Source organism: Panulirus ornatus, chromosome 53, assembly GCF_036320965.1.
Source record: "Panulirus ornatus isolate Po-2019 chromosome 53, ASM3632096v1, whole genome shotgun sequence".
Taxonomy (NCBI): domain Eukaryota; kingdom Metazoa; phylum Arthropoda; class Malacostraca; order Decapoda; family Palinuridae; genus Panulirus; species Panulirus ornatus.
Window position 1 is genome coordinate 6,207,439 of NC_092276.1, and position 20,358 is coordinate 6,227,796.

Consider the following 20,358-nt stretch of genomic DNA (forward strand, 5'->3'; position numbering starts at 1 on the left):
TGATGATACAGCGCTGGTGGCTGATTCATGTGAGAAACTGCAGAAGCTGGTGACTGAGTTTGGTAAAGTGTGTGGAAGAATAAAGTTAAGAGTAAATGTGAATAAGAGCAAGGTTATTAGGTACAGTAGGGTTGAGGGTCAAGTCAATTGGGAGGTGAGTTTGAATGGAGAAAAACTGGAGGAAGTGAAGTGTTTTAGATATCTGGGAGTGGATCTGGCAGCGGATGGAACCATGGAAGCGGAAGTGGATCATAGGGTGGGGGAGGGGGCGAAAATTCTGGGGGCCTTGAAGAATGTGTGGAAGTCGAGAACATTATCTCGGAAAGCAAAAATGGGTATGTATGAAGGAATAGTGGTTCCAACAATGTTGTATGGTTGCGAGGCGTGGGCTATGGATAGAGTTGTGCGCAGGAGGATGGATGTGCTGGAAATGAGATGTTTGAGGACAATGTGTGGTGTGAGGTGGTTTGATCGAGTGAGTAACGTAAGGGTAAGAGAGATGTGTGGAAATAAAAAGAGCGTGGTTGAGAGAGCAGAAGAGGGTGTTTTGAAGTGGTTTGGGCACATGGAGAGGATGAGTGAGGAAAGATTGACCAAGAGGATATATGTGTCGGAGGTGGAGGGAACAAGGAGAAGAGGGAGACCAAATTGGAGGTGGAAAGATGGAGTGAAAAAGATTTTGTGTGATCGGGGCCTGAACATGCAGGAGGGTGAAAGGAGGGCAAGGAATAGAGTGAATTGGAGCGATGTGGTATACCGGGGTTGACGTGCTGTCAGTGGATTGAATCAAGGCATGTGAAGCGTCTGGGGTAAGCCATGGAATGCTGTGTAGGTATGTATATTTGCGTGTGTGGACGTATGTATATACATGTGTATGGGGGGGGGGGTTGGGCCATTTCTTTCGTCTGTTTCCTTGCGCTACCTCGCAAACGCGGGAGACAGCGACAAAGTATAAAAAAAAAAAAAAAAAAAAAAAAATCACTAAGAGAATGATACACATCAACTGATTTCAATCACATCTAAGGTAATGAAGCAGTAGCCCACATAGCCTAAGATCATTTGTTTCAATTGTCAGAATTATGTTCCCCACACATGTACTCTGTGACCCACAACATTCCTGCCTAAGCCATGTTGGCTTCTAAAACCAAAAATCATTACCAAATGATAAGAAACAGAGAATAAACTTACCATTTTCAGTTATATGTAGTCGGTCATCAGTGGCAAAACCACTGGAAGGACTCGACGAGCTATCAACCAGCATGGAATTTGACAAAGGGTCTTCCACTTTTAATCTTGGTCCATTGGTGGAGTCTGATGTCATTGCAGAGGCAGCAGCAGTCAAAGCAGCCAAGGTTATGGAAACAGATGATGTATTAACAGCCTTCAGCTTACTATCTTCTCCCAATGAATCCTGTGATTGGTAAACATAAATTATATTTTAATCTGATTTTTCATGGCAGTTCTGCTTAGAGTATAATTACAGATATCCATAAACTTGCTTGGGGTCCTTTTAACTATCTGTATCTACAACAATGCTCTATTTCATTCACAAACTTTTGCAACTACTACATAAACATTTTTTGTCATGCAATGAGAGACCAACACAAATGATTCGCCATACATTTAAATCACATTATATTTACCTGAATTCATACTTCTAAATTACCATACTATTTCACTTTCAAACTATGTATAAACCTAAACATATGCAGTCATCATTTGTTTGTTACATTACATTTTGTGAGGTATCTAAATATTTAGTTCAATTCTCCCCTTTATATGAATCATTTCTTGTCAGTCCTACCAGCTTAACTTAATCTTTTTTCTTTATAATTCGTTTGTAAAGTTTTGAAAACATTATGCAACATTTGTCATCAATTACTCCTCCCATCTAAGTTATTCTATCTTTAAATAGAAAAAGGAAAGCCCACAAAAGTTAAAAAAAAAAGAAGTCATGAACATAACTTACAAAGCCAGAGTTTTTGAAAAATTTGTAATGTCATCTCTGTTAGAGAAATGGATTTTTGATACTACTTGTGGAATATACAAAATGTGTAAATGACCTAAACTTCTGAAATTTACATCTGCTGTCTGCATTGACCAAGTCCTCAGTCATTTTATTCAATTTATCCACCACTCTTTAACAGTAAAAGTGCTCCTTTAAACCTTCATTTGCAAGTTTCTTGTTTACTTTCACATTATGCCATCTGGTTACTCCATCCCTACATCTCTCAAAGAACTGTTCATTGTCTACATCATTGATCTATTTTAAAAGCTTCAAGCCTCTATCCTTTATCTGTAACTCAGCTATCTCAATTCTAGTACCATTTATTGTGCCTTCCTCTGGACCTTTTCTATTAGATTTATGTGATCCTTTAAGTGTGGTGACCAAACTTGAGAAGCAAATTCAGTTTTGGCCTTATGTAGGACATGTGCAGCTAGCTAAAATTTCCTTTTCCATTTACTTGAAAGCCATCTAATATTTGCCAGCAGACAGTTTGTCTCCTTAATTGTTCTCCTAAACTGGGACTCTAGTGACAGGTTAGGGATGATTGCAACTCCGAAGTCCCTCTTACATGCAGAATCTGAAAGCTTATTTCTTGCTAGATAATAATAATAATAGTAAAGGCTCTTTTACCTTGTCCCATCCTCATAACTTTACATTTGCTTGTGCAGAATTTCATCAACCGTGAATCAGACCAACAAGGGAGTATGTTTAGATCCTCTTGTAATTTGCGGCAATCCTCCTTGCATTTCACTACCTTTATGACCTTTCCATTGACTAAATATATTAAGGTTGGAGTCATTTCCTTCAGATATTTCATTTACTTACATGAAGAAGAGTAATGATCCCAGAATAGGACCCTGTGGCACTTTGCTAGTCACCTTTGCCCATTTGGAGAAGGCTCCTCTGACAATCATACTCTGTTCCCTTATATAATCTATCCACCCTTTATTTCAACCCAGTGATTCAGTTTCTTAATCAGCTTCCCATGCAGTGCAGTCAAATTCTTTCTAGCAGTCCAGACATAAGCAATCCACCCAGTCTTTCCTCTTTTCTAAGGTGCAGCTCCCTCTCTCAGAACTTTTAAGAGGTTTGTCATACACAAGCTCCTCTCTCCTCTTTTCTACAATATGCTTTTCAAAGTTTCTTTGTTTCTCCTTTCTTTTCCTGTAATATCTGCTCCTTGCTCTCTTATACCTTGCAACTGCTGGATGACTGAAGTGCTGCCTATATCTTTGTCCCAGCACATCTCAAAGATTCCTTTGCAATTCTTTAACACCTTTTCTTGAAATACTCCTCTTGAAATACTCCTTCCTTTTTAACCATCACTCTATATTTTAAGCAAAAGGTACCCATGTTCCTACTCCTTAACTGTAAATTTCCCAGAACCTTTCACCACAATAACCAGTTGCCTGGCTACTGAATTCCATTTCCCAATATAGGATACCAAAGACATTCTGAAGTTGTGTATTTACATGTTTATATCTCCTCTTTACATTGTCTTATTTCTTCTCTTTCAACTTCCTTATTTACCACAAAAACAAACGTAAGCATTACTTTATCACTTTCTCCAAAAGGTGTATATGTGATATTCTTCTCTCTTCATGATGACTTGTTTAAAGTCCTAGTTCTCATGGTGTGATTAGTACCTCTCATCCAAAAGTGTTCAATGACATACTGGTTTAAATAATGTGCACATACTAAAAATGTCTCCATGATTCCCTGTCACCACAAGAATCCAAATCCCTACAAGTCTATCTCTTTACAACTGAATTCCCTGATTAGCAGAGCTTTACTTTTATTGATAAAGGCATGTTTTACTGCTTCACATACCATCCTGATTCTTCTTAGACTGCCATCAAAATAAATATGTTCTGGACTGTTGAAATTCTTTGAAGAGCTTTACAATGACACCATTATACATCACTTTTTGAATGTTCAATGAGACAGCACAGGCAACCAAATGCCATAATTTAGGTCAACTCATTAACATGTTGCCAGACTTGAATGCACCTGATCTCCATTCGGGTTGTCACTTGTTTGCCAAATGGCGTCCTAGCTACGTCTCTTCATTGTATGTCAACTGATTGCTATATTTCTGTCTTGTATCTCTCCAGATGGAACAATTATTAAATGAAAATGCACTTGGTAACTTATCATGTTTCATTTCCCCATAGACTCACAAGAATATATGGAATATATATCATTTATCTATTAATTCATTATACTGGATCACTGTTTCCCGCATCAGCGTGGCAGTGCCAGAAAACAGACGAAGAATGGCCTATCCACTTATATACACACACATATATATTTACATATATGTGTGTGTGTGGGGATAGAGGAGAAAGAATACTTCCCACACATTCCCTGCGTGTCATAGGAGGCAACTAAAGGGGACGGGAGTGGGGGGGCTAAAAACCCTCCCCTCCATAAATCTGAACTTTCTAAAAGGGGAATCAGAAGGAGTCATGCAGGGAGTGCTCATCCTCCTTGAAGACTCAGAATGGGGTGTCTAAATGTGTGTGGATATAGCCAAGATGAGAAAAAAGGAGAGATAGGTAGTATATTTGAGGAAAAGAACCTGGATGTTTCGGCTCTAAGTGAAACAAAGCTCAAGGGAGGTGAAGAGTGGTTTGGGAATGTCTTGGGAGTAAAGCCAGGGGTTGGTGAGAGGACAAGAGCAAGGGAAGGAGTAGCACTACTCCTGAAGCAGGAGTTGTGGGAGTATGTGAGAGAATGTAAGAAAGTAAATTCTAGATTAATATGGGTAAAACCGAAAGTGGATGGAGAAAGATGGTTGATTATTGGTGCCTATGCACCTCGTCATGAGAAGAGAGATCATGAGAGGCAAGTGTTTTGGGAGCAGTTGAGTGAGTGTGTTAGCAGTTTTTGATGATTATAGTAATGGGTGATTTGAATGCATAGGTGAGTAATATGGTGGTTGAAGAAATAATTGGAGTAAATGGGGTGTTCAGTGTTGTAAATGGAAATGGTAAAGAGCTTGTAGCTTGTAAATTTGTGTGCTGAAAAAGGACTCGTGATTGGAAATACCTGGTTCAAAAAGACAGATATACATAAGTATACGTATGTATGAAGGAGAGATGGCCAGAGAGCATTATTGGATTACGTGTTAATTGATAGCACTTGAAAGACAGACTTTTGGATGTTAATGTGCTGAGCGGGGCAACTGGAGGGATGTCTGATCATTATTTTGTGGAGGTGAAGGTGAAGATTTGTAGAGGTTTTCAGAAAAGAAGAGACTGTTTGGGTGAAGAGAGTGGTCAGGGTAAGTGAGCTTGGAAAGAAGACTTGTGTGAGGAAGTACCAGGAGAGACTGAGTGCAGAATGAAAAAAGGTGATAGCAAATGGTGTAAAGGGCATGGGGGAGGTATGGGATGTATTTAGGGAAGCAGTGATGGCTTGCGCAAAAGATGCTTATGGCATGAAAAGCGTGGGAGGTGGGCAGATTAGAAAGGGTAGTGAGTGGTGTGATGAAGAAGTAAGATTACTAGTGACAGAGAAGAGAGAGGCATTCGGATGATTTTTGCATGGAAATAATGCAAATGACTGGGAGATGTATAAAAGAAAGAGGCAGGAGGTCAAGAGAAAGGTGCAAGAGGTGAAAAAGAAGGCAAATGAGAGTTGGGGTGAGAGACTATCATTAAATTTTAGGGAGAATAAAAAGATGTTTTGGAAAGAGGTAAATAAAGTGCGTAAGACAAGGGAACAAATGGGAACTTCAGTGAAGGGGGCTAATGGGGAGGTGATAACAAGTAGTGGTGATGTGAAAAGATGGAGTAAGTATTTTGAAGGTTTGTTGAATGTGTTTGATGATAGAGTGGCAGATATAGGGTGTTTTGGTTGAGGTGGTGTGCAAAGTTACAGGGTTAGGGAAAATAATTTGATAAACAGAGAAGAGGTAGTAAAAGCTTTGTGGAAGACAAAAGCCGGCAAGACAGCAGCTTTGGATGGTATTGCAGTGGAATTTATTAAAAAAGGGGGTGACTGTATTGTTGACTGGTTGGTAAGGTTATTTAATGTATGACTCATGGTGAGGTGCCTGAGGTTTGGCGGAATGCTTGCATAGTGCCATTGTACAAAGGCAAAGGGGATAAAAGTGGGTGATCAAATTAAAGAGGTATAAGTTTCTTCAGTATTTCTGGGAAATTATATGGAACGGTATTGATTGAGAGGGTGAGGGCATGTACAGAGCATCAGATTGGGGAAGAGCAGTGTGGTTTCAGAAATGGTAGAGGATGTGTGGATCAGGTGTTTGCTTTGAAGAGTGTATGTGAGAAATACTTAGAAAAGCAAATGGATTTGTATGTAGCATTTATGGATCTGGAGAAGCCATATGCTAGAGTTGATAGAGAGGCTCTGTGGAAGGCATTAGGAATATATGGTGTGGGAGGCAAGTTGTTAGAGGCAGTGAAAAGTTTTTATTGAGGATGTAAGGCATATGTACGTGTAGTAAGAGAGGAAAGTGACTGGTTCTCAGTGAATGTAGGTTTGCGGCAGGGGTGTGTGATGTCGCCATGGTTGTTTAATTTGTTTATGGATGGGGTTGTTAGGGAGGTGAATGCAAGAGTTTTGGAAAGAGGGGCAAGTATGCAGTCTGTTGTGGCTGAGAGAGCTTGGGAAGCGAGTCAGTTGTTGTTTGCTGATGATACAGCACTGGTGGCTGATTCGTGTGAGAAACTGCAGAAACTGGTAACTGAGTTTGGTAAAGTGTGTGAAAGAAGAAAGCTCAGAGTAAATGTGAATAAGAGCAAGGTTATTAGGTACAGTAGTGTTGAGGGACAAGTCAACTGGGAGGTAAGTTTGAATGGAGAAAAACTGGAGGAAGTGAAGTGTTTTAGATATCTGGGAGTGGATTTGGCAGCAGGTGGAAACATGGAAGCGGAAGTGAATCATAGGGTGGGGGAGGGGGCAAAAGTTCTGGGAGTGTTAAAGAATGTGTGGAAGTCGAGAACATTACCTTGGAAAGCAAAAGTGGGTATGTTTGAAGGAATAGTGGTCCCAACAACGTTATATGGTTGCGAGGCGTGGGCTATGGATAGAGTTGTGCGCAGGAGGGTGGATGTGCTGGAAGTGAGATTTTTGAGGACAATATGTGGTGTGAGGTGGTTTGATCAAGTAAGTAATGACGGTAAGAGAGATGTGTGGTAATAAAAAGAGTGTGGTTGAGAGAGCAGAAGAAGGTGTTTTGAAATGGTTTGGTCACATGGAGAGAATGAGTGAGGAAAGATTGACCAACAGGATATATGTGTCAGAGGAAGAGGGAACGAGGAGAAGTGGGAGAACAAATTGGAGGTGGAAGGATGGAGTGCAAAAGATTTTGTGTGATCAGGGCCTGAACATGCAAGAGGGTGAAAGGCGTGCAAGGAATAGAGTGAATTGTATCGATGTGGTATACCGTGGTCGACGTGCTGTCAATGGATTGAACCAGGGCATGTGAAGCGTCTGGGGTAAACCATGGAAAGTTCTGTGGGGCCTGGATTTGGAAAGGGAACTGTGGTTTTGGTGCATTATTACATGACAGCTAGAGAGTGAGAGTGAACGAATGTGGCCTTTGTTGTCTTTTCCTAGCGCTACCTCACGCACATGAGGGAGGAGGAGGTTGTTACTTCATGTGTGGTGAGGTGGCGATGGGAATGAATAAAGGCAGACGGTATGAATTATGTACATGTGTATACATGTATATGTTGAGATGTATAGGTATGTATGTTTGCGTGTGTGGATGTGTATGTATATACATGTGTATGTGGGTGGGTTGGGCCATTCTTTCGTCTGTTTCCTTGCGCTACCTCGCAAACGCGGGAGACAGCGACAAATTAAAATAAAAAATTAAAAAAAAAAAGATGAAAATAAACTGCCTGAGGACAATTAGTGATATGAGCTGGACTAATCACATAGGAAATCATGGTGAAAGAAAAAGGTGTCATATGATTGAGTGAGCTACCTTGAAAGAGCTGAAATAGTTTGGAAATAGAGAGAATATGTGAAGATTGATTAACTTACAGGAACTGTGAGTCAGATCTGTAAGGGAAAAGGAGAGTAACTTGGCAACTAGCTCCCACAAAGAGATTATTGCCAAAAAAGCAATGCTAGGGTGTACTGCTCACTGCACAGTTTGCTTGCAGAATAATATTGTTTCTCTCTGCTATTACACTCATTATACAATTATTGAAAATTACTTTAACTAGCCTTCCCACTCCTGGTATCAATTTTCTATAAAAGAAGGAAACAAGGTGTCTGATATAGATGATTGAATAAATTGTGATGTAAATGAGAAGCACAGCAATGTGGCATTTGCAGGTATAACTGGGGGACCATGGGTATTCAGTATTATGAATGGAAATGGTGAACAACTTATGGAGTTGTGTGCAACAAAAGGACTGGAGAAGAAATAACAGGTGACTGAGAGTAAAATGGCAAGAGGTAACAGTGAGTGAGTGTGAGAAATGGGAGGTACTTCGGGAAGCAGTGCTGGCATGTGCACGAGATGCATGTGGCATGCGTCAAGTGGGAGGTAGTCAGATTAGAAAGGGTAGTGAGTGGTGTGATGAAGAAGTAAGATTACTAGTGACAGAGAAGAGAGAGGCATTTGGACAATTTTTGCAGGGAAAAATGCAATTGAGTGGGAGATGTATAAAAGAAAGAGACAGGAGGTCAAGAGAAAGGTGCAAGAGGTGAAAAAGAAGGCAAATGAGAGTTGGGGTGAGCAAGGATCAGTACTCTTAAGGGAGAATAAGCTGTTTTAAAAGATGTTTGTATAGTGTGAAAAAAAAACTCTTACATATATCATAACTGAAATGAGATGTGAAAGTAGTGATGAACTTCTCTTAAGATTATCTCTCTTTCTAAAAATGTACACCACTTTTGAAGTCTAATTTGAACATGGATTTATCGTGAGCATGGTTATGAATTTAAGCTCGTGCAGCATGAGATGGGATCACTGCCTGCATAGCAGAGACTGGAAGCCCAGTTCTGCAAAATCAATCCTCACATAGTGTGCATACCTTAATGTAGTTGACTTATTCATATAAACAGATTTGCTAAGGTTTTCGGAAAAGATGGAACAGTATGGTAAGCAGAGTGGTGAGTGTAAGTGAACTTGGAAAAAGGACCTGTGAGAAGAAATAACAGGTGACTGAGAGTAAAATGGCAAGAGGTAACAGTGAGTGAGTGTGAGAAATGGGAGGTACTTCGGGAAGCAGTGCTGGCATGTGCACGAGATGCATGTGGCATGCGTCAAGTGGGAGGTAGTCAGATTAGAAAGGGTAGTGAGTGGTGTGATGAAGAAGTAAGATTACTAGTGACAGAGAAGAGAGAGGCATTTGGACAATTTTTGCAGGGAAAAATGCAATTGAGTGGGAGATGTATAAAAGAAAGAGACAGGAGGTCAAGAGAAAGGTGCAAGAGGTGAAAAAGAGGGCAAATGAGAGTTGGGGTGAGCAAGGATCAGTACTCTTAAGGGAGAATAAGCTGTTTTAAAAGATGTTTGTATAGTGTGAAAAAAAAACTCTTACCATATATCATAACTGAAATGAGATGTGAAAGTAGTGATGAACTTCTCTTAAGATTATCTCTCTTTCTAAAAATGTACACCACTTTTGAAGTCTAATTTGAACATGGATTTATCGTGAGCATGGTTATGAATTTAAGCTCGTGCAGCATGAGATGGGATCACTGCCTGCATAGCAGAGACTGGAAGCCCAGTTCTGCAAAATCAATCCTCACATAGTGTGCATACCTTAATGTAGTTGACTTATTCCATATAAACAGATTTGCTAAGGTTTTCGGAAAAGATGGAACAGTATGGTAAGCAGAGTGGTGAGTGTAAGTGAACTTGGAAAAAGGACCTGTGAGAAGAAATAACAGGTGACTGAGAGTAAAATGGCAAGAGGTAACAGTGAGTGAGTGTGAGAAATGGGAGGTACTTCGGGAAGCAGTGCTGGCATGTGCACGAGATGCATGTGGCATGCGTCAAGTGGGAGGTAGTCAGATTAGAAAGGGTAGTGAGTGGTGTGATGAAGAAGTAAGATTACTAGTGACAGAGAAGAGAGAGGCATTTGGACAATTTTTGCAGGGAAAAATGCAATTGAGTGGGAGATGTATAAAAGAAAGAGACAGGAGGTCAAGAGAAAGGTGCAAGAGGTGAAAAAGAAGGCAAATGAGAGTTGGGGTGAGCAAGGATCAGTACTCTTAAGGGAGAATAAGCTGTTTTAAAAGATGTTTGTATAGTGTAAAAAAACTCTTACATATATCATAACTGAAATGAGATGTGAAAGTAGTGATGAACTTCTCTTAAGATTATCTCTCTTTCTAAAAATGTACACCACTTTTGAAGTCTAATTTGAACATGGATTTATCGTGAGCATGGTTATGAATTTAAGCTCGTGCAGCATGAGATGGGATCACTGCCTGCATAGCAGAGACTGGAAGCCCAGTTCTGCAAAATCAATCCTCACATAGTGTGCATACCTTAATGTAGTTGACTTATTCCATATAAACAGATTTGCTAAGGTTTTCGGAAAAGATGGAACAGTATGGTAAGCAGAGTGGTGAGTGTAAGTGAACTTGGAAAAAGGACCTGTGAGAAGAAATAACAGGTGACTGAGAGTAAAATGGCAAGAGGTAACAGTGAGTGAGTGTGAGAAATGGGAGGTACTTCGGGAAGCAGTGCTGGCATGTGCACGAGATGCATGTGGCATGCGTCAAGTGGGAGGTAGTCAGATTAGAAAGGGTAGTGAGTGGTGTGATGAAGAAGTAAGATTACTAGTGACAGAGAAGAGAGAGGCATTTGGACAATTTTTGCAGGGAAAAATGCAATTGAGTGGGAGATGTATAAAAGAAAGAGACAGGAGGTCAAGAGAAAGGTGCAAGAGGTGAAAAAGAAGGCAAATGAGAGTTGGGGTGAGCAAGGATCAGTACTCTTAAGGGAGAATAAGCTGTTTTAAAAGATGTTTGTATAGTGTGAAAAAAAAACTCTTACCATATATCATAACTGAAATGAGATGTTTGAGGACAATGTGTGGTGTGAGGTGGTTTGATCGAGTGAGTAACGTAAGGGTAAGAGAGATGTGTGGAAATAAAAAGAGCGTGGTTGAGAGAGCAGAAGAGAGTGTTTTGAAATGGTTTGGTCACATGGAGAGAATGAGTGAGGAAAGATTGTCCAAGAGGATATATGTGTCAGAGGTGGAGGGAATGAGGAGAAGTGGGAGACCATATTGGAGGTGGAAAGATGGAGTGAAAAAGATTTTGTGTGATCAGGGCCTGAACATGCAGGAGGGTGAAAGGCTGGCAAGGAATAGAGTGAATTGGATCGATGTAGTATACCGGGGTTGACGTGCTGTCAGTGGATTGAATCAGGGCATGTGAAGCGTCTGGGGTAAGCCATGGAATGCTGTGTAGGTATGTATATTTGCGTGTGTGGACGTATGTATATACATGTTTATATCTCCTCTTTACATTGTCTTATTTCTTCTCTTTCAACTTCCTTATTTACCACAAAAACAAACGTAAGCATTACTTTATCACTTTCTCCAAAAGGTGTATATGTGATCTTCTTCTCTCTTCATGATGACTTGTTTAAAGTCCTAGTTCTCATGGTGTGATTAGTACCTCTCATCCAAAAGTGTTCAATGACATACTGGATTAAATAATGTGCACATACTAAAAATGTCTCCATGATTCCCTGTCACCACAAGAATCCAAATCCCTACAAGTCTATCTCTTTACAACTGAATTCCCTGATTAGCAGAGCTTTACTTTTATTGATCAAGGCATGTGAAGCGTCCTGGGGTAAACCATGGAAAGTTCTGTGGGGCCTGGATGTGGAAAGGGAGCTGTGGTTTCAGTGCATTATACATGACAGCTAGAGACAGAGTGTGATTGAATGTGGCCTTTGTTGTCTTTTCCTAGCGCTACCTCACGCACATGAGGGAGGAGGAGGTTGTTACTTCATGTGTGGTGATAGTTCGTGGCGATGGGAATGAATAAAGGCAGACGGTATGAATTATGTACATGTGTATACATGTATATGTCTGTGTGTGAAGAGAAGAGAGAGGCATTTGGACAATTTTTGCAGGGAAAAATGCAATTGAGTGGGAGATGTATAAAAGAAAGAGACAGGAGGTCAAGAGAAAGGTGCAAGAGGTGAAAAAGAAGGCAAATGAGAGTTGGGGTGAGCAAGGATCAGTACTCTTAAGGGAGAATAAGCTGTTTTAAAAGATGTTTGTATAGTGTAAAAAAACTCTTACCATATATCATAACTGAAATGAGATGTGAAAGTAGTGATGAACTTCTCTTAAGATTATCTCTCTTTCTAAAAATGTACACCACTTTTGAAGTCTAATTTGAACATGGATTTATCGTGAGCATGGTTATGAATTTAAGCTCGTGCAGCATGAGATGGGATCACTGCCTGCATAGCAGAGACTGGAAGCCCAGTTCTGCAAAATCAATCCTCACATAGTGTGCATACCTTAATGTAGTTGACTTATTCCATATAAACAGATTTGCTAAGGTTTTCGGAAAAGATGGAACAGTATGGTAAGCAGAGTGGTGAGTGTAAGTGAACTTGGAAAAAGGACCTGTGAGAAGAAATAACAGGTGACTGAGAGTAAAATGGCAAGAGGTAACAGTGAGTGAGTGTGAGAAATGGGAGGTACTTCGGGAAGCAGTGCTGGCATGTGCACGAGATGCATGTGGCATGCGTCAAGTGGGAGGTAGTCAGATTAGAAAGGGTAGTGAGTGGTGTGATGAAGAAGTAAGATTACTAGTGACAGAGAAGAGAGAGGCATTTGGACAATTTTTGCAGGGAAAAATGCAATTGAGTGGGAGATGTATAAAAGAAAGAGACAGGAGGTCAAGAGAAAGGTGCAAGAGGTGAAAAAGAAGGCAAATGAGAGTTGGGGTGAGCAAGGATCAGTACTCTTAAGGGAGAATAAGCTGTTTTAAAAGATGTTTGTATAGTGTGAAAAAAAAACTCTTACCATATATCATAACTGAAATGAGATGTGAAAGTAGTGATGAACTTCTCTTAAGATTATCTCTCTTTCTAAAAATGTACACCACTTTTGAAGTCTAATTTGAACATGGATTTATCGTGAGCATGGTTATGAATTTAAGCTCGTGCAGCATGAGATGGGATCACTGCCTGCATAGCAGAGACTGGAAGCCCAGTTCTGCAAAATCAATCCTCACATAGTGTGCATACCTTAATGTAGTTGACTTATTCCATATAAACAGATTTGCTAAGGTTTTCGGAAAAGATGGAACAGTATGGTAAGCAGAGTGGTGAGTGTAAGTGAACTTGGAAAAAGGACCTGTGAGAAGAAATAACAGGTGACTGAGAGTAAAATGGCAAGAGGTAACAGTGAGTGAGTGTGAGAAATGGGAGGTACTTCGGGAAGCAGTGCTGGCATGTGCACGAGATGCATGTGGCATGCGTCAAGTGGGAGGTAGTCAGATTAGAAAGGGTAGTGAGTGGTGTGATGAAGAAGTAAGATTACTAGTGACAGAGAAGAGAGAGGCATTTGGACAATTTTTGCAGGGAAAAATGCAATTGAGTGGGAGATGTATAAAAGAAAGAGACAGGAGGTCAAGAGAAAGGTGCAAGAGGTGAAAAAGAAGGCAAATGAGAGTTGGGGTGAGCAAGGATCAGTACTCTTAAGGGAGAATAAGCTGTTTTAAAAGATGTTTGTATAGTGTGAAAAAAAAACTCTTACATATATCATAACTGAAATGAGATGTGAAAGTAGTGATGAACTTCTCTTAAGATTATCTCTCTTTCTAAAAATGTACACCACTTTTGAAGTCTAATTTGAACATGGATTTATCGTGAGCATGGTTATGAATTTAAGCTCGTGCAGCATGAGATGGGATCACTGCCTGCATAGCAGAGACTGGAAGCCCAGTTCTGCAAAATCAATCCTCACATAGTGTGCATACCTTAATGTAGTTGACTTATTCCATATAAACAGATTTGCTAAGGTTTTCGGAAAAGATGGAACAGTATGGTAAGCAGAGTGGTGAGTGTAAGTGAACTTGGAAAAAGGACCTGTGAGAAGAAATAACAGGTGACTGAGAGTAAAATGGCAAGAGGTAACAGTGAGTGAGTGTGAGAAATGGGAGGTACTTCGGGAAGCAGTGCTGGCATGTGCACGAGATGCATGTGGCATGCGTCAAGTGGGAGGTAGTCAGATTAGAAAGGGTAGTGAGTGGTGTGATGAAGAAGTAAGATTACTAGTGACAGAGAAGAGAGAGGCATTTGGACAATTTTTGCAGGGAAAAATGCAATTGAGTGGGAGATGTATAAAAGAAAGAGACAGGAGGTCAAGAGAAAGGTGCAAGAGGTGAAAAAGAAGGCAAATGAGAGTTGGGGTGAGAGACTATCAATTAAATTTTAGGGAGAATAAAAAGATGTTTTTGGAAAGAGGTAAATAAAGTGCGTAAGACAAGGGAACAAATGGGAACTTCAGTGAAGGGCGCAAATGGGGAGGTGATAACAAGTAGTGGTGATGTGAAAAGATGGAGTAAGTATTTTGAAGGTTTGTTGAATGTGTTTGATGATAGAGTGGCAGATATAGGGTGTTTTGGTTGAGGTGGTGTGCAAAGTTACAGGGTTAGGGAAAATAATTTGATAAACAGAGAAGAGGTAGTAAAAGCTTTGTGGAAGACAAAAGCCGGCAAGACAGCAGCTTTGGATGGTATTGCAGTGGAATTTATTAAAAAAGGGGGTGACTGTATTGTTGACTGGTTGGTAAGGTTATTTAATGTATGACTCATGGTGAGGTGCCTGAGGTTTGGCGGAATGCTTGCATAGTGCCATTGTACAAAGGCAAAGGGGATAAAAGTGGGTGATCAAATTAAAGAGGTATAAGTTTCTTCAGTATTTCTGGGAAATTATATGGAACGGTATTGATTGAGAGGGTGAGGGCATGTACAGAGCATCAGATTGGGGAAGAGCAGTGTGGTTTCAGAAATGGTAGAGGATGTGTGGATCAGGTGTTTGCTTTGAAGAGTGTATGTGAGAAATACTTAGAAAAGCAAATGGATTTGTATGTAGCATTTATGGATCTGGAGAAGCCATATGCTAGAGTTGATAGAGAGGCTCTGTGGAAGGCATTAGGAATATATGGTGTGGGAGGCAAGTTGTTAGAGGCAGTGAAAAGTTTTTATTGAGGATGTAAGGCATATGTACGTGTAGTAAGAGAGGAAAGTGACTGGTTCTCAGTGAATGTAGGTTTGCGGCAGGGGTGTGTGATGTCGCCATGGTTGTTTAATTTGTTTATGGATGGGGTTGTTAGGGAGGTGAATGCAAGAGTTTTGGAAAGAGGGGCAAGTATGCAGTCTGTTGTGGCTGAGAGAGCTTGGGAAGCGAGTCAGTTGTTGTTTGCTGATGATACAGCACTGGTGGCTGATTCGTGTGAGAAACTGCAGAAACTGGTAACTGAGTTTGGTAAAGTGTGTGAAAGAAGAAAGCTCAGAGTAAATGTGAATAAGAGCAAGGTTATTAGGTACAGTAGTGTTGAGGGACAAGTCAACTGGGAGGTAAGTTTGAATGGAGAAAAACTGGAGGAAGTGAAGTGTTTTAGATATCTGGGAGTGGATTTGGCAGCAGGTGGAAACATGGAAGCGGAAGTGAATCATAGGGTGGGGGAGGGGGCAAAAGTTCTGGGAGTGTTAAAGAATGTGTGGAAGTCGAGAACATTACCTTGGAAAGCAAAAGTGGGTATGTTTGAAGGAATAGTGGTCCCAACAACGTTATATGGTTGCGAGGCGTGGGCTATGGATAGAGTTGTGCGCAGGAGGGTGGATGTGCTGGAAGTGAGATTTTTGAGGACAATATGTGGTGTGAGGTGGTTTGATCAAGTAAGTAATGACGGTAAGAGAGATGTGTGGTAATAAAAAGAGTGTGGTTGAGAGAGCAGAAGAAGGTGTTTTGAAATGGTTTGGTCACATGGAGAGAATGAGTGAGGAAAGATTGACCAACAGGATATATGTGTCAGAGGAAGAGGGAACGAGGAGAAGTGGGAGAACAAATTGGAGGTGGAAGGATGGAGTGCAAAAGATTTTGTGTGATCAGGGCCTGAACATGCAAGAGGGTGAAAGGCGTGCAAGGAATAGAGTGAATTGTATCGATGTGGTATACCGTGGTCGACGTGCTGTCAATGGATTGAACCAGGGCATGTGAAGCGTCTGGGGTAAACCATGGAAAGTTCTGTGGGGCCTGGATTTGGAAAGGGAACTGTGGTTTTGGTGCATTATTACATGACAGCTAGAGAGTGAGAGTGAACGAATGTGGCCTTTGTTGTCTTTTCCTAGCGCTACCTCACGCACATGAGGGAGGAGGAGGTTGTTACTTCATGTGTGGTGAGGTGGCGATGGGAATGAATAAAGGCAGACGGTATGAATTATGTACATGTGTATACATGTATATGTCTGTGTGTGAAGAGAAGAGAGAGGCATTTGGACAATTTTTGCAGGGAAAAAATGCAATTGAGTGGGAGATGTATAAAAGAAAGAGACAGGAGGTCAAGAGAAAGGTGCAAGAGGTGAAAAAGAGGGCAAATGAGAGTTGGGGTGAGAGAGTACCATTAAATTTTAGGGAGAATAAAATAAATAATAATAAATAAATAAAATAAAAAGATGTTCTGGAAGGAGGTAAATAAAGTGCGTAAGACAAGGAAGCAAATGGGAACTTCAGTGAAGGGCGCAAATGGGGAGGTGATAACAAGTAGTGGTGATGTGAGAAGGAGATGGAGTGAGTATTTTGAAGGTTTGTTGAATGTTTGATGATAGAGTGGCAGATATAGGGTGTTTTGGTCGAGGTGGTGTGCAAAGTGAGAGGGTTAGGGAAAATGATTTGGTAAACAGAGAAGAGGTAGTAAAAGCTTTGCGGAAGATGAAAGCCGGCAAGGCAGCAGGTTTGGATGGTATTGCAGTGGAATTTATTAAAAAAGGGGGTGACTGTATTGTTGACTGGTTGGTAAGGTTATTTAATGTATGTATGACTCATGGTGAGGTGCCTGAAGATTGGCGGAATGCGTGCATAGTGCCTTTGTACAAAGGCAAAGGGGATAAGAGTGAGTGCTCAAATTACAGAGGTATAAGTTTGTTGAGTATTCCTGGTAAATTATATGGGAGGGTATTGATTGAGAGGGTGAAGGCATGTACAGAGCATCAGATTGGGGAAGAGCAGTGTGGTTTCAGAAGTGGTAGAGGATGTGTGGATCAGGTGTTTGCTTTGAAGAATGTATGTGAGAAATACTTAGAAAAGCAAATGGATTTGTATGTAGCATTTATGGATCTGGAGAAGGCATATGATTGAGTTGATAGAGATGCTCTGTGGAAGGTATTAAGAATATATGGTGTGGGAGGCAAGTTGTTAGAAGCAGTGAAAAGTTTTTATCGAGGATGTAAGGCATGTGTATGTGTAGGAAGAGAGGAAAGTGATTGGTTCTCAGTGAATGTAGGTTTGCGGCAGGGGTGTGTAATGTCGCCATGGTTGTTTAATTTGTTTATGGATGGGGTTGTTAGGGAGGTGAATGCAAGAGTTTTGGAAAGAGGGGCAAGTATGAAGTCTGTTGTGGATGAGAGAGCTTGGGAAGTGAGTCAGTTGTTGTTTGCTCATGATACAGCTCTGGTGGCTGATTCATGTGAGAAACTGCAGAAGCTGGTCACTGAGTTTGGTAAAGTGTGTTAAAGAAGAAAGTGAAGAGTAAATGTGAATAAGAGCAAGGTAATTAGGTACAGTAGGGTTGAGGGTCAAGTCAACTGGGAGGTAAGTTTGAATGGAGAAAAACTGGAGGAAGTAAAGTGTTTTAGATATCTGGGAGTGGATCTGGCAGCAGATGGAACCATGGAAGCGAAAATGGATCACAGGGTGGGGGAGGGGGCGAAAATCCTGGCAGCCTTGAAGAATGTGTGGAAGTCGAGAACATTATCTCGGAAAGCAAAAATGGGTATGTTTGAAGGAATAGTGGTTCCAACAATGTTGTATGGTTGCGAGGCGTGGGCTACGGATAGAGTTGTGCGCAGGAGGATGGATGTGCTGGAAATGAGATGTTTGAGGACAATGTGTGGTGTGAGGTGGTTTGATCGAGTAAGCAACGTAAGGGTAAGAGAGATGTGTGGAAATAAAAAGAGCGTGGTTGAGAGAGCAGAAGAGGGTGTTTTGAAATGGTTTGGGCACATGGAGAGAATGAGTGAGGAAAGATTGTCCAAGAGGATATATGTGTGTCGGAGGTGGAGGGAACGAGGAGAAGTGGGAGACCATATTGGAGGTGGAAAGATGGAGTGAAAAAGATTTTGTGTGATCAAGGCCTGAACATGCAGGAGGGTGAAAGGCTGGCAAGGAATAGAGTGAATTGGATCGATGTAGTATACCGGGGTTGACGTGCTGTCAGTGGATTGAATCAGGGCATGTGAAGCGTCTGGGGTAAACCATGGATAGCTGTGTAAGTATGTATATTTGCGTGTGTGGACGTATGTATATACATGTGTATGGGGGTGGGTTGGGCCATTTCTTTCGTCTGTTTCCTTGCGCTACCTCGCAAACGCGGGAGACAGCGAAAAAAAAAAAAAACGCAAGTGAAATATAAAAACAAATATATGAACTTTCACCAAAACATCATCTGAGAACTACTACACTCAGACATGACAACATTGCACAAGTATCTAAATCAAGAACACAAATAGGTTTTAATACTGCCAATGGTATAGCAGAAGTGTTATACTGTTTCAACCAAGATGCAAGAGTAAGAATCCCCATGAAAAATCCTACCTCGATGATCAAGTACATAAACTGTAATTAGGTCATTTTCTTTTTATGATAGCCAAACTGTATATCAGTATGCTGGGAAGAGGTGATCTTTTTTTACTATAGCCAATCTGTATATCAGTACAATGGGAAGAAGCATCTACCCAGTTTCACTCCTAGAAAACTCAGTAACAGCACCTTTAAAGGAGGTATCAATTTCCCTACAATTAAATACAAGCCAGAGACAGCATTCTTTCTTTACCCATATCAGAGAGTAAATATGATTTAAGGAGCTACTCTGGTGGCTGGTGACTTGGAATGTTGCACAAATTCTAAAGATTATGAATAAGTTTGTGAAGAATATTTTGTCTTGCTATTTCAGTCTCTTTCTTTCTGTGTTATCCATTCACACTGCACTCCCTTAACTTAGTATCCAGAATATCAGGTGAAGGTACATACTTTTTGAACAACTAAAAACCATCCATGGTTAATCTGTTTCTATTTTTTAGGCAGCTGGTTATCAGTCCAATGCCCACTGCTGCTTTATGGTGCAAATCAGTATACCTTGTCCTTATCTCACTTAAAAGATGGTCCATAAAGGGGACAGGCAAGTGCTTTTCTGTAATTGTTTCCTGTAGTCTCCAAGGGAACATTACAACACATGAATCTGCTTAGTGCCATACCACATGTCCTTGGTTTCCACACACCTAGGTCTAACTCCTTTGCTAAGTACAAAACCTGCAGAAAACTCTTGTTGTGAAATGCATCATCAACATCCAATCTAGCATCACTTAACAAAATCTGAATGAGCCTGAAGCAGTCTACAACCCTTCCAACATCAAATGACCTCTCTTGAATGGATTTTCTAAGTCTCCTCACACAGATTAAGCAAAACTTAAATGTAATCAATGATACAAGAAAGGCAAAGAAACAGACAGAGTTAAGCAAAGACTATGCATTAGCATCTCTAAGTGTGTGAGTGTTTGGTTCAGCTGCAAAAGCCCTAAAGTATTTTAACAACAGCAGGTAAAAAATCAATGACTGAATGAATTTGTGAAACTTGTAAAGCACTAAAACCTTCTGTTATTCAGCATTTTTTAGTATGAAAAAGATATCTAAAAACTTTAAACTATCTACTTTGATTTAAATACTTTTACCTCTTTTAAAAGATACCTAAACACTTAAAAGTATTCACATGGAATTATATATTTTGGCTTCCTTTAAAATATTAATCTAAATGTATATATTTGTCTAAAACTTCTTCAACAATACTTTCATTTTTTCCCCTTTATCATATAACTCATATTTGGTTCTGAGACTGCAGGTGTCAAAGACTGGGGCAGGGCTCTTCACCATAAAGTGAACATGGGTCAACTTAGTATAGACAGTCCTCAGTCAACTAAGAATGGTCTCATTATGGTGATTCCTGTTGAAGGAGTGTCATTCTTCAAAGCCTTTCTTTATCCTGTGTAGTTTGTTATTCTTCTGGGCCCCCAAGCCCCATCTAGTCTGCCATTTATATCTAATGCAATAATCTATTTTCCTCATAAAATAATTGTGATGAGTAACCTTCATATAC

The 20,358-nt window shown here is 40.5% G+C and overlaps 1 protein-coding gene across 1 annotated transcript in view; it reads right to left on the bottom strand.

Annotated features, from left to right (window-relative positions):
- LOC139765144 (transcription intermediary factor 1-alpha-like) overlaps positions 1-20,358 on the bottom strand; it is a 142,927-nt gene that overhangs the window by 41,696 nt on the left and 80,873 nt on the right. The window contains exon 10 of the mRNA XM_071692337.1: positions 1,189-1,411. Within this exon, the coding sequence (XP_071548438.1) occupies positions 1,189-1,411 (223 nt within the window). The remainder of the gene's footprint in view (positions 1-1,188; positions 1,412-20,358) is intronic.